The 14763-nt window shown below is 40.8% G+C and overlaps 1 protein-coding gene across 1 annotated transcript in view; it reads left to right on the plus strand.

The window, feature by feature from the left end:
• Nucleotides 1-14763, plus strand: part of LOC144604190 (contactin-associated protein-like 2) — a 1366128-nt gene that overhangs the window by 620538 nt on the left and 730827 nt on the right. The window contains exon 8 of the mRNA XM_078418400.1: nucleotides 2937-3201. Within this exon, the coding sequence (XP_078274526.1) occupies nucleotides 2937-3201 (265 nt within the window). The remainder of the gene's footprint in view (nucleotides 1-2936; nucleotides 3202-14763) is intronic.

Below are 14763 nucleotides of genomic sequence, written 5' to 3' on the forward strand. Positions count from 1 at the left end.
TGCTAAGGATCAGATCTAAAAAGAATATGCCATTAGAGGAAATATTCTTGATAAACATGCTATTATAGCTGAACAATGGGACATATTTACTGCTGATAGAAGCTCTGTTTTGAAATGAACAGCTGGAACTGTCTTCCATCAGTAATTATTACTAATCAGGTCAACAAGGAAGCACAGAAAAACATCAACAACAGATTGGTTTCCATAAAGTACAAGCTGTGAAAAATAATTTTCTTGTTAAATAGTCCATCTACACGCCGGGGGTGCAAGCATTTGGTTGTTGCGCAAAACAGATATATTCAAATTTTATTTTTGTTTTATTCTGCTAATCTTTATTCTGCAGGAAATTGTGCAGAGTTGCACGATTGATACATATTTATTTGAGGGATAAATCTGATTTTTTTTAACATCGGGAACATATGTGTTCAAATCTAATTCAGATACTACAGCTTCAGCATGTGGATAGAAACAAGCAAAGATTTTCAGTACACGCTGTTGCCAGTGTGGGTCTTCTTCATTTTTACAAAAGTACACTGCGTATACTTACACATATTCACGAGACTGATAAGATATTGAATATATCACAAGCCACAAATCATACCATTCCAGTACTCAGTTCTTAAAGTTACAGTTATCATTATAGATCCTGACGACGGGTGCTTGTCTGCACGGAGTTTGTACATTTTCCCCATGTCCTTCATGAATTTTCTCCAAGATCTATCTTCGGTTTCCCCCCACACTCCAAAGACCTACAGGTTCGTAGGTTAATTGGCTTGGTATAAGTGTAAATTGTCCCTAGTGTGCGTAGGATAGTGTTAATGTGCAGGGATTGCTGGTCAGTGTGAACTCGGTGGAACGAAGGGCATGTTTACACGCTGTATCTCTAAACTAAACTAAAACTTCAACTAACCACATCACTCAGCAAGTTAACACTGATGTTTCTTTAACAAAAGCAAAATGGCAAATGGCTAGTGCAAATTGAGTGTCATTCCTCACTTTTCGAAAGAAAAACATAAAATAGCCTTGCACTGCCATGAAATAGTCTTAACATGATGGGGGGGGGGGGGGGGGGGTAACACATGGCTTATTTATTTTGGATGTTGTTAAACTTTCAATTTTGTGTGTGACATGAATAACCAATGTTTTGGGTTGCAATTTATGTCCAGTAAATAGCAAATCCTCCCCAAAGATAACATGACAATTGATTTTGGCTTGTCTGCCCAGAGAAAGGTACAAAGTAGCCGTACTTTCCAAGCAGGAAGACATATATTCAAGCCGTTCCAATAACCACCATCCCACCCCAATTGACCATATTTAAGAATACAAAGTTAATATACAAAAGTGATATGAACACTAGTTCACTGACCTAGCTGATAAAACATTAAATAAACTTCAGAGGCTCTATTGTGCTAAGCCAGATGATCAAAATCAGTGATAATTTGGTTCATAAGTTCAAAAGTCTCCGGGAGAATTAGGCCGTTCGTTGTACTGAGTCTGCTCCGCCATTCAATCATGGCTGATCTCTCATTCCCTTTCAATCCCATTCTCCTGCCTTCTCCCGCAATCTGGTTCTTCTCAATTTGTTTTGCACAATATGCCTCAGCACTGGGCAGCACGGTGGTGCAGCGGTAGAGTTGCTGCCTTACAGCGAATGCAGAGCCGGAGACCCGGGTTCGATCCCGACTACGGGTGCTGCCTGTACAGAGTTTTTACGTTCTCCCCGTGACCTGCATGGGTTTTCTCCGAGATCTTCGGTTTCCTCCCACACTCCAAAGACGTACAGGTTTGTAGGTAAATTGGCTTGGTAAATGTAAAAATTGTCCCTAGTGGGTCTCTGGTAGTGTTAAGGTGCGAGGATCGCTGTTCGGCGCGGACCCGGTGGGCCGAAAGGGCCTGTTTCCACACTATTTCTAAACCGTAAACCAAAACTAAACTGTCAGACTGACTATCCGTGAGCTGTTGACAGGTTCCCTTGCAACCTAAGCAAAGAAAACTTTTGCAGCATCTGACATGATCTCAAGATGTCCCAAAGCATTTTACAACTAGTAAGGAAAATTTGAATTAAAAATTAAATTGATGAAAATAATCAGCAGGTCAGACAGCATCTGTAAAGAGAGAAACAGTTAACATTTCAGTCGAAAAAGACTCAACGTACTGGAGTATCTCTGCGGGTCAGACAGCATCTCTGGAGGACATGAATAAGTGATGTTTTGGGTTGCACTTTGTGTCTTTTTTTTGTAAACCATTATCTGCAGTTCTTCGTGTTTCAGGTTGATGACCTTCCATCATGACCTTTCAGAAATTCTTGTGAACTATCATTGACCTCAAAGATTAACTCTCCACTCTCCACTGATGCTCAGTGCTTGCAGCATTTTTGCTGTCTTGATTTCAGAATATCCAGCAGTGCAGTTTTTTTCCTTCAAATAACTTTTAAGATTTAGCCACAAATGTAATGTAAGAAACAAGTCAGTCAACTTGTGTGAAGCAAAGTCTGACCTACATTAGTCAGGACATCCAGAATCCCTTTGAAATGTCTCTGTGGGCACTTTGACAAAAACCTCCTCTGATTAATGTCCCCTCTGACAGTGCAGCTCTCTCCTGCAGTTTAAGCGGGATGACGAGCTAGAAATTTGCACAGATTTCCGGGGAGAGATGAATCTACGACTTTTTATTCAGTTATTTATTTTTATGCCTGTCCTGCTGAGTTACTCCAGCTTTTTGAGTCTATCTTCGGTGTAAACCAGCATCTGCAGTTCCTTCCTACACTTTTTATTCAGTGGCAGGTGCGTCACCCTACAGCAGGTCAAAGGTGCACAGTAGATATAAAATGGGCGTGAAGGAGGGGTGGATTTGCAGTATATTTGTACAAAGTTATATATGTAGAGAACCGAGGTCCATATTTGTCGCTAATGTTTCCTTTCCACTTTGTCTTTCAGGGTAATTTGAGTTTCTCTTGCGTGGAATCTCATGCCATCCCTGTCTTTTTCAATAGCAGCAGCTATTTGCAACTGCCTGGACGTATGAACCAAGATTTGTTTTCTGTCAGCTTTATGTTTCGGACGTGGAATCCCAACAGTTTGCTCTTATTCAGTAAACTCGCCGCAGGTTATGGAACAGTGGAGGTTGACCTGAGTGAAGGAAAAGTCAGCATTAACATAAGCATCAATCAGACGAAGATGAACAGCATTGAAATCTCAGCAGGTATGTGATGGGGCAAAAGTGAAGATAAATGAAAAGTTCAATTGAGGTTTGGGGGCAAAATGCAAATATTCACATTAAGATGAAATGCAAGGAACATCAGTGAAACTTTTTTTAAAAACCAAAGAATTCTCATTAATTTAAAGTTTTTTTAGGTATTATTGATTTTTTTAATATACTTCACAAGTGTAAATTGTAAGGGAGTACTTTAGGCAAGTGTCTGATCATGACATTGTGAAGTAGCAGCGAGTTTCCATTCACAATCAATGCTCCAAGAATCCTAAAATCACCTGGATCCACAGTTGTATCTAATGATATTAAAAAAGTCAGGAGAATGGGGTTCAGAGGGAAAGATAGATTAGCCATGATTGAATGTTGGAGTAGACTCGATGGGCCCAATGGCCTAATTCTGCACCTTTGACTTATGAACTTATGAACAATCAAGTTTTATAACTGCCCCAGTCCCACATTGGCCTGTGTTTGACCCATATCCCTCTACAACTGTGAAATCCATGTACCTGTCTCAATGTTTTTTAAAGCATTCCCACTATTTTCACTATGTATTGAATCTTTTTGATCCAGGTCAGCAATCCCATGCAAATAAAATGGGTTGCATGAGATATGCCAGACATAGCTAGTGTAAAGCTAATGAACTGTGTGCCAAGTGTAAGCTGCCATCAGCTTGGCACCACTCAAATAGGATCAGAATCAACATCATCCTTCAACCCTTGGAAGTCACACCTGGAGCACTGTGCACAGTTTTAATCTCCTGATCTATGGAGGAATATATTTCTATTGCAAGGTTTGTAGAATGTACAATCTAATACGTGGATTTCCTCCCACATCACAAGACATGCTGGACGTTAGTTTTAGTCACTCTAAGTTACCCCTTAATGAAGAAGGGTCTCTTCCCAAAACGTCACCTATCCCTTTTCCCCAGAGTTGCAACCTGTCCTGCTGGGTTACTCCAGCATTATTGTGTCTATCTTAAGTTACCCCTGAGTGAGTATTGGTTTAAATCTTGTGCAAACTGTTCACTCCGAAGAGAAAAAGTCCAGTATGGGTTTTGATATTAATGTAGGTTTAATTGTTTTTACTGTGTTTTTTAATATGTTAAATCATTTGAGGTATTTTGTTTTATTATTCTTATCAAGTTCTAAGTACTAATGAATGTCAGTTGATGTCAAAGACTGTATCAAAGGTTCATTCATATAGAACACTGATACTTTAGTCAGCTGGGAGACCTGGGTGGGGATGGGGCAGATGGAAATCTGCACCCTGTAACCCTAAACAAACAGCCAACAATTTTAGGGTAACAGAAGATTTGACCTCAAAGCTCAGTAATATTTAGCCATGTAACACTGCTGCTCCCAAGTAATTAAACTTTTATCATAGAACATTAGATACAGCACAGGAACGGGCGCTTTGGCCCACGATGTTTGTGCCAAACATGATGCCAAGTTAAATTATCTCATCTGCCTGTACATGATCCATATCCCTCTATTCCCTGCACTTCCATGTGCCGATCTAAAAGCCTCTTAAATGCCACTATCATATCTACCTTCACCATCACCCCTGGCAGTGTGCTCCAGGCCCCCACCACTCTCAGTGTAAAAAAACTTGTCCTTTCATGTTGGATATTTCCACCCTTGGAGAAAGGATCTGACTGTCTCTATCAATGCCTCTCATAATTGTATATACTTTTATCAAGTCTCCCCTCAATCTCTGACGTTCGAGAGAAAACAATCCAAGTCTTCCAAACTCTCTCTGTAGTTGAAGCCCTCTCATCCAGGCACCATTCTGGCTTCTTTGAAGGCTGGACAATCTCTGTGCATGGAGACGTGGCCTTTGTTAAAGCTTTTGTGTTGTGCAGGTTTAGGTGGTTAAGTAATAGTTTCAAAATTTGAAACTGCGAGCATTAACATTAAACCAAAATTCTTTGTTTGATGATTTCTCAGAGGCTTCATTTGGAAGTTCTTAAACTTTACAATTTTCTGCCTGACACTCGGTAAATGGAAAATTCTCCCAAAACTTTGCATGAAAATAGATTTCAAAAATCAAGTCAATGCAAAACTTGCGAAGCACTTTAAATAGGAGAACATTTCAAAAAAATATTTTATTTTAATGTTAGGAGCTGGCTGTGACCCAGAGGATGCGAGGAGGTAAATTAACACTGACAGAAATATACTTATTAATCGTGGGAGCTTCAGGGATCAACCAAGTCTTTTAATCCAGTTGGTACTGTTGTGCTCTAAGACTCCTTGAAATTGGTTCCCAGTTGATGAAATCTACAATGTAATTAAATATTAATATCCCCACAAACGAAAGAAATGGAAGGAAGTTGAGGAATAGTGAAATTAATCAGAGTAGTTTTCCAACTAATACATTTCCAAATGGTGATAAGACTTTTCCCTTCCTGGTGTTCTACAACTGTGCTCTATTTCAAAAGCATCAGAAGCCCTATTTATAAACATGCTAAAGTGGTCCTCTCTGAGGAGAGCCATATAATATTTTGCACCCAAGAGCATAAATAAGACTTTGGTTCAATGCCTAATCCAAAAGTAATGACACATCCCACAGTGCAATACCTCCTGCCTGGTGCATTATGCAGTCTGCATAGATTATGTGTTCAAAGTGCTTCACATGGAGCTTGAACTGTATGAACTGACAACAGTCAATTACTGAAACTAAGTGTGGTGTTACATGTAAGGTTTGAAATACATAATACTTATGCTCCATGAATGTTACTCAAACAGCTGAAAATGAAGGCATAGGGGTTTTAACAGACTCTATGTTTCTTGCACAAAGCAGCATCAAAAAGGCAAATCGGACACTGATTATCCTATTGATTGGCCAAACAGTGGACTATAAATAAGAGGAGGTGACAATTAAGCTCTGTGGATAGACACAAAGTGCTGTAGTAACTCAGCGGGCCAGGCAGCATCTCTGGAGATAATTAAACATCGAGATAATTAGTTCATCTCGATTGGTGTCCTGGAAAGCGGCGGAGTGTTCAAATACTAGAGGAAATTACTGGGCCAATCCCCAAGGTGTGAGCTGCACAAAAATAGGCAGAAACTTACAAAGAACATACTTGTATCTCCAGCATAATTCACCTCTATGATGCAGAATGGTTTACAGTCTTTAGACTTAGAAGATAAACTTGGTTGGTTGCGCAAATGTGCTGTATAGTAGATTATGTGGTTTTAGCCTTCCATCTGAAATTGAACTGAAATTTGGAAGCAGTATTGAATGTAATGAATTTCCAGGCAGTTTAGTGTTAAATGTAAATGATTGATCAATTTATTATTTGTAAAATTAATGTGCAATCAATTGGAGGATACATCAACTACAAGGAAAGCTGTAACTGATATTACTACTGCCATTTCTGACAACTTCTCGTCTGATGCAAATATTTCATGAAAGAAAATTCGATGAAGTGAGCAAATTGTACAAAAGTCAGAAAGTGCACCCTCAAGCGTGTGACTAATGATAGATTTTTCCAGTGACAAAGTCAAGTGGAACTCAGTAAACTTACTCAATTACTTTCTATTCATTCCTGCAAGGAATGATACAAGCTTTATGAAACATATTTTTGCCATACTACACCAAAGGAATTGTAAACCAAGCGAGATGTTTCTTTTGTGCATTGGAACTTTATAATTTAAGAACCTCAATCTACCTGGGTATCCCATGGAGAAAGAGGCCATTACTTGTTCAGGGCATCTCTGTTATCCACAAGAGGAAAGTCAATTTCATTTTCAAAAAATAGTGTGGAATTGTGATCCCCTGGAGAGAGTTGCAGAGGTTTTCCTTTCTAGTTACACGGAATCATGAATTATTATCTGATATATTATCTGATTTATTGTATTGAAGGGGAACTGCATCAATGCACGATTTTTCTGTTAGCTCACATACAAAGTTTGTAAACCTGCTTGGTTGTTTTTGTTGGTACTTTATAAGCTGTGCTCATGAAAAGAAAGTTTACAGAGCAATCAGGTTACCGGGCAGATCCTCATGTTGACTTGCTAATATTACAGTGGTTGGTGAGGAGGTACATCTTCTCCCTAATGATGACCTAAGTATTTCTGATCTCAAAAGGAGTGTCAAGGGAAATGGAAAAAAAGGCGGTAAAGTGTTGTTGCAATATGACCTTACTGAATACTGAAACAGGCTCATTGGTCATTTGGAGGATATGGTTTCTTGCCATCCATTCAGTATCTTCTGACAATTGGCCAATTTAAATGGATCATATTGTAAATGGAGGACACTAGATTAAAATACTTTGAAAAACCTTTTCAGACTTTATCAGGAATTTATTTCAATGTGAGGAATTGGTAAAACTATAGGAATTCATACTGTTGTGAAAATGCGTAAACTGTTACCCAAACGATACAGCACAGTATTGAAAGTGTAATCTGGAGAAGGCCGCAGCATTCACTGAACCAATTAGTCAGAAATTAGAGTATAATTATTATTTTTAAATGTTTTATTAGTCGTGGAGCTATACTACATAAAAACAGACCCTTCAGCCCACCCTGTCCATGTTGACCAAGTTGGCATTCTGGGCATCTCATTTTCTCGCATTTGGCCCATTCCCCTCTAAACCCTTCACATCCATATTGCTATTCTCATTAATTTACTGGCTGAAGAGGAAAGACCCCATCTGGTCTCCCAAATAAGCCGGCTAGGCAGATGCAGAGGGGGGTGGTTCTGGGACGCCAGAATGCACTGCTGAGCCTACTGGAGACGTCGTGGGTCCAATCAGCGAAACGTCGATGGAAGTAGGTGCCCACTTGATAACCCCAATGACGTGTCTGCCTAGCCTTTCTCAACATCGGAGGAGCATAGGTGAGTGCATAAGCCTCCCATCACCACCGGGAGCAAGTTGACATTTGGCACTTTGGATTTCTAACATCTTGTCCTGTGTATTTGGAAACATATGAACCATTTTTAACATCGTTGACGTAGTTATTTTTGTCTGGTTGGCAAAGTTATCTGTGCCTTAGAGATTCAGATGAAAGGGTATTTACTTAAAATATTAATTTGTGTTTCTCTCTTCCACAATGATTGGTACTGGCATTGGTTTATTATTGTTGATGTCTACCAAGATAGAAACATTGTTTTGCATGCTATCCAGGCAATTCAAATCATTCACAATTACAACAGGTAGTCTAACGTGAAACATATCAGAGTGCAGAACACAATGTAATGGCTTCAGAGAAAGTGCAGATTTTAAAAAGTACAAGGTCAAAGTTAGGATATCGGGATTACAGTTTTGACCTCAGTTTTGACAAAAAGAGAGACAAAGTGCTGAAATAACTCAACAGGCCAGACAGCATCTTTGGAGAACATGGATAGGAGTCTTTTCGGGTTGGGACCCATCTTCAGACTGTGTCCCGGCAAAATTGACCCGTTGAGTTACTTCAGCACTTTGTGCCTTTTAAAAATAATAAACCAGCATCTGCAGTTCCTTGTGTCTCCATAGTTCTAACAACATGGTTAATCTGTTAAACTGCATACTTATTGTTATGAAACAACAAATTATTTATCCAGCTACCAATTGCATCACTTTCTATTTTAGTTTAGTTTAGAGATACAGCATAGAAACAGGCCCTTCAGACCATCGAGTCCACACCGACCAGCGATCACCCGTACACTAGTCCTATGTTATCCCACTTTCGCATCCTAGACCAGGGGCAATTTACAGAAGCCCGTTAACCTACAAACCTGCACGTCTGTGGAATGTGGGAAGAAACTGGAGCACTTGCAAACTCTGCACAAACAGCACCTGAGGTCTGGGTCGCATCCGGATCGCTGGCACTGTTAGGCAGTGGCTCCACCGCTGCGCCACTGCACAGCCCCTTACTTGTTTTCGAACTTTGCCTTATAAACAAATTCTATTGACCCAAAACCTCCCTGCTCAAGCATTCAGATCAGATGCAAGAAAGAGAACCATTCATTCAACAATGGTGGTGAGCCACAGAGAAGGACAGTGGGGCCATTTGCCAATAATTCATACACTTCAGATGAAGGGAAGTATCTGCAATATAACAGGTTTTATCTAAATGTCAATTGGTCTCCTGTCCCTCTGTCAATGTTTTCAGCATTTGCCATTTTTTTTTCCTGAGAAATTCAATCAAAACCATTCAACCAGTGGCATTGTGCCATCCGTTGTGAGTCAATTAGCTGATATTTCCATGGGGAAAAAGGCTTTTCGACATATCCTAAATTAAACACAAATTGCATTTATTTTTTAAATGCTGAATGAAAGGATTTCCCATAACATTTTTGAGTTGATAGATCACATTATCTTGCATGCTTAAATGCACAAACACAGTGGATGACTGTTTTATCTTGCAAACATTGACACAGACATTTTTATGTTTTTTAAAGTGTTGAGTTTAGCTCACTCTTCCCTGGGGTATAGCTTTGCATCATTGACTGAAAAGATTGGTCTTTAACTACTGATGATATAATCTTTTTGCTCTGCGGTAAACACATCGCAGAAAGGACTGCCCAGATATAAAGTGAGTCAGTTTGTAAGATTACATAATTCATAGTGTTCCCTATCAGCAAATTTCATGTCAACAGATATGTCGAGCATCATCTAACACTGATATAAAAAAACATTGTGTTTTTCCTTATGAAAGGCCAAGCAGTCTTTATTGTCAACAGAGAAACTAGAAAGGGAGAAGATTACTGATGAAATACATGAGATATTAATTTGCCTGGAGAAGGTATTGTGTAATATAATGTATGATTAAATACTGGAAAGTATAATGTGCCAAGAATAAATTAAACAATTATTAATGCATCATGTAAGTGATGATAATGGTTATAAACATTTACTAGGAAGGAAAGCAGATTTCAATAGGAGAGGCGCTTTTTGATGGAGTAACTCAGTGGAGTAGACAGCATCTCTGGAGGACATTGGTGACGTTTGGGTCCGGACCTTGGGGAGAACAAGCTGGAAAAGAGATGAGGCCGAGACAATGCCAGACAATTCAGTAAGGCATTTGACAAGGTTCCACATGGAAGGTTGATTAAGAAGGTTAAATCGTTGGGTATTAATAGTGAGGTTGCAAGATGGATTCAACAATGGCTGAATGGGAGATACCAGAGGGTAACGGTTGACAATTGTATGTCAGGTTGGAGGCCAGTGTCTAGTGGAGTGCCCCAAGGATCTGTGTTGGGTCCACTGTTGTTTGTCATTTACATTAATGATCTGGATGATGGTGTGGCAAATTGGATTAGTAAATATGCAGATGATACTAAGATAGGTGGAGTAGTTGATAGTGAGGTAGATTTTCAAAGTCTACAGAGAGACTTGGGCCTTTTGGAAGGGTGGGCTGAAAGATGGCAGATGGAGTTTAATGCTGATAAGTGTGAGGTGCTGCATTTTGGTAGGACAAATCAAAATAGGACATACAGGGTAAATGGTAGGGAATTGAGGAATGCAGTGGAACAGAGGGATCTGGGAATAACTGTGCATTGTTCCCTGAAGGTGGAATCTCATGTGGATAGGGTGGTGAAGAAGGCGTTTGGTATGCTTGCCTTTATAAATCAGAGCATCGAGTATAGAAGTTGGGATGTAATGTTGAAATTGTACAGGGCATTGGTGAGGCCGAATCTGGAGTATGGTGTGCAGTTCTGGTCGCCAAATTATAGGAAGGATGTCGACAAAATGGAGAGGGTACAGAGGAGATTTACTAGAATGTTGCCTGGGTTTCAGCACTTAGGCTACAGAGAGAGGTTGAACAGGTTGGGTCTTTATTCTTTGGAGCGTAGAAGGTTGAGGGGGGACTTGATAGAGGTTTTTAAAATTTTGAGAGGGACGGACAGAGTTGACGTGGGTAGGCTTTTCCCTTTGAGAGTGGGGAAGATTCCAACAAGGGGACATAGCTTCAGAATTGAGGGACAAAGGTTTAGGGGTAACATGAGGGGGAACTTCTTTACTCAGAGGGTTGTGGTTGTATGGAATGGGCTTCCGGTGGAAGTGGTGGAGGCTGGCTCGATTTTATTATTTAAGAGTAAATTGGATAGGTATATGGATAAGAGGGGATTAGAGGGTTATGGTCTGAGTGCAGGTAGATGAGACTAGGTCAGGGAGAATGGTCGGCGTGGACTGGTAGGGCCGGACAGGCCTGTTTCCATGCTGTAGTTGTTATATGTTATATGTTAATTGACAGGTGGAAACACATGAGGGAGGGTTGGTTAGTAGATAGGTGGACAATGGCTGGAGAGGAAGAGGAGACAAAAGGTTTTCAGATAAGGAGATATGGGGTGAAACGTAAAGCTAGAGGGAGGGATGTAGGTGGAAGGGGCAATGATGGGAGGGTTGATAGTGAGAGAAAATATGGGCGGGATAGTGGGGGAAATGTGTAGGCAGTGCATGAAAGAGAGAGGTGGAAGCGGCTGTTACTTAAAATTGAAGAATTCAATGTTCATACTGTTTGGGTTATAGGCTAGAGGCGAATATGAGGTGCTGCTACTATCGTTTGCATGTGGCCTTGCTCTGTCTCACTGTCTCCAACAATAGATTTATTTAAAATAGAATTGGACTTTCTTTTGGGGAAACCACAAGAGGTTGGTGAGAGTCAGAAACAGGATCCATTCGGACCTCCCTGCCATTCAAGGAAATGGTTGGTTTACGACACAACTCCAACAGCTAATAAGTAATGCAAGTCAAATCTAAAATTACGAGTTGAATTATTGTTGACTCTTCTTGTAAGACAGAGTTTCACGTTTCTTACCTCTCTATGTGGAAGTGTGTTAAACATACACTGCAGACCCTGGAAGTTAAAATACAAAATTTGGAAACATTCAGCAAGTCTGGTAGCATTGCAAGGAAAATTGACTATTGACTATTGACAAGGCAGAGTTAATGTTTCAGGTTGTCGAGGAAGGAACCGCAGATGCTGGTTTACACCAAAGATAGACACAAAATGCTGGAGTAACAGCGGGACAGGCAGCATGTCTGGATAGAAGGAATGGGTGACGTTTTGGGTCGAGGCCCTTCTTCAGACAGAGTGTCAGGGGAGAGGGAGTTACAGAGATAAGGAAGTGTAAGAGATCAAAAGTGATGCAGATCAAGGAAGATGTAGAATAGACCATTGTTAGCTAGGTGAAGGTGACAACAAAGCAGACAGAGATACATTGTACTCAGAGGAACAGTCGGACTGGTCGGAGAGCTGGGAACTGGGAACTCATTCCTTCCCACCACCAGGTACTTTCCCCAGCAACCGCAGGAGATGCAATACCTGTCCCTATACCTCCCCCCTCGACTTCGTCCAAGGATCCCAACAGTATTTTCAGATGAGGCAGAGGTTCGCTTGCACCTCCTCCAACCTTATCTACTGTATCTGCTGTTCCAGATGTGGGCTTCTATATATCGGTGAGACCAAGCGCAGGATCAGCGATCATTTCGCTGAACAGCTCCACTCAGTTTGCCTAAACCTACCTGATCTCCTGGTTGATAAACACTTTAACTCCCCCTCCCATTCCCACACTGACCTTTCTGGCATGGGCCTGAACTCCATTGTCAGAGTGAGGCCCAGTGCAAATTGGAGGAACAGCACCTCGTATTCTGCTTGGGCAGCTTAAATCTCAGCGGTATGAATGTTGACCTCTAAGTTCAAGGATCCCTTGCTTTCCCCCTCTCTCCATCCCTCCCCCTTCCCAGTTCTCCGACCAATCAGCCCACCGAGTCCTCGCTGATGAATGATCACCCGTGCACTCGTTCTATCCTACACACCAGGGATAATTTACAGAAGCCGGTTCACCTACAAACCTGCACATTGGAATGTGAGAGGAAACCAGAGCACCCAGAGAAAACCCACGTGGTCACAGGCAGAACGTACAAACTCCAATTTCTTTTTGTTGATCTCACTCATGCCTTGGCTGAAATCTGTCACCGCTTCACATGCACATTTAATTGATCCACAAATTCTTTGTATTTATATCTGCTATTTACTATACCACCAATCTGTGGAGCATAGTTACTGATATGTAATCAATGTCATCAATAAGTAGCATGTCTTGTGAGATACCATGCATCACATACTTCCAATACCCTTATTCCTATTCTGCTTTCTGCCGTCAACCAGTTCAATAATTTGCCTTTAATTTCAAACCTACACTCCAGGAAATTGACCCTGGCCTTGTGAAGAGGCAAGCTGCCATCACATCTCACTGGACCAGACCCCATGTGCTTTAAGCATTCATCCTGTATAGTTGGGTTGGGCATTGAAATGGTTAGCAACCTGGAGATCCCACATGTCCTGGCGGACTGAACGTTAGTGTCCGGCGAAACATTGCCGAGTCTGCGGTCTTGCCGATGTACAGGAGCCCACATCGGGAACACTGGAAGCAATAGATGAGGTTGGAAACACCGGGTGCAGTAGATGATGTTAAATACAAAGAGCCCCCTCTTTATTAAAGTTGGCAGCCCATTCAAATGAATGAGACTGAAATAGCGGCACCAACTGACAAGGCCAGAGATTAAATATATTTGAACCAGGGATCTGCCTGGATTCAATGACGAGCTTGGGGACAGAGCAGAAGGTTTGAATTGCATCATGTCCTTTTTTGCATGCTATATTGTGTAGTCATGGAAATCCACTCACTGGCTTGTCTGCTTCAGCTAAGGAGAGCTTCTGTATGGACCTACTGGCTGGGTGTGAGTGGTATCAGCTAAGTATTCATACGTTGCATAATCGTTGAGCATCATTCGTGATAATGCACCATTCGAAGCTATGAATCCCTTTATGCCTGCAATAATTCTTTGAACATGCTGACAGATTAATCCTGATACTGCACTCGATATCCAAAACCCTGATTTTATTTGCACTTTAAGCATTTACTTAATATTATTTTCAGAGCAATTAATCATATTCTATTATCTTTATCAGTAATGGGTTTTTTCCTTGTCACTTCTGCACCTTTTCCTAATTGCTATTAACCTATGCCCTCTGATCACTTACTCCTCTGATGATGAAGACATTTTCTTACTTTCTTAATCAAAACCGTTCCAGATTTTGAGTAGCTCATTTAATATCACATAGCTCTCAAATTAATGAATGATTAACTGAAGGGTGACTGGATAATGTTTTGAGGAATAAATTGTCTGTTCATCTCTGAACTGGAGTTTAAATTGAGACCCAGCTAAATGGATGAACAGCTTCTATTTTTCCAACAGTATCAGCTATGATTAAATGATATGATACATGCCTCTTGATTTGAAATGTATGGTTCAAGCAAATTCTTGAGTTTTCAGTGCAGCATAGTGCTTAGGGGATGATACACTGTCAAAGGTGTTTTTGTATGTCATTGAATGAAAACCCCCTGTACTCTCAGATGGTTGTAAGTGGTCCCGTAGCATTTTAAAAGGAAACATAGAAACATAGAAAATAGGTGCAGGAGTAGGCCATTCAGCCCTTCGAGCCTGCAACGCTATTCAATATGATCATGGCTGATCATCCAGCTCAGTAACCTGTACCTGCCTTCTCTCCATACCCCCTGATCCCTTTAGCCACAAGGGCCACATCTAACTCCCTCTTAAAT

Source organism: Rhinoraja longicauda, chromosome 2, assembly GCF_053455715.1.
Source record: "Rhinoraja longicauda isolate Sanriku21f chromosome 2, sRhiLon1.1, whole genome shotgun sequence".
Classification (NCBI taxonomy): domain Eukaryota; kingdom Metazoa; phylum Chordata; class Chondrichthyes; order Rajiformes; family Arhynchobatidae; genus Rhinoraja; species Rhinoraja longicauda.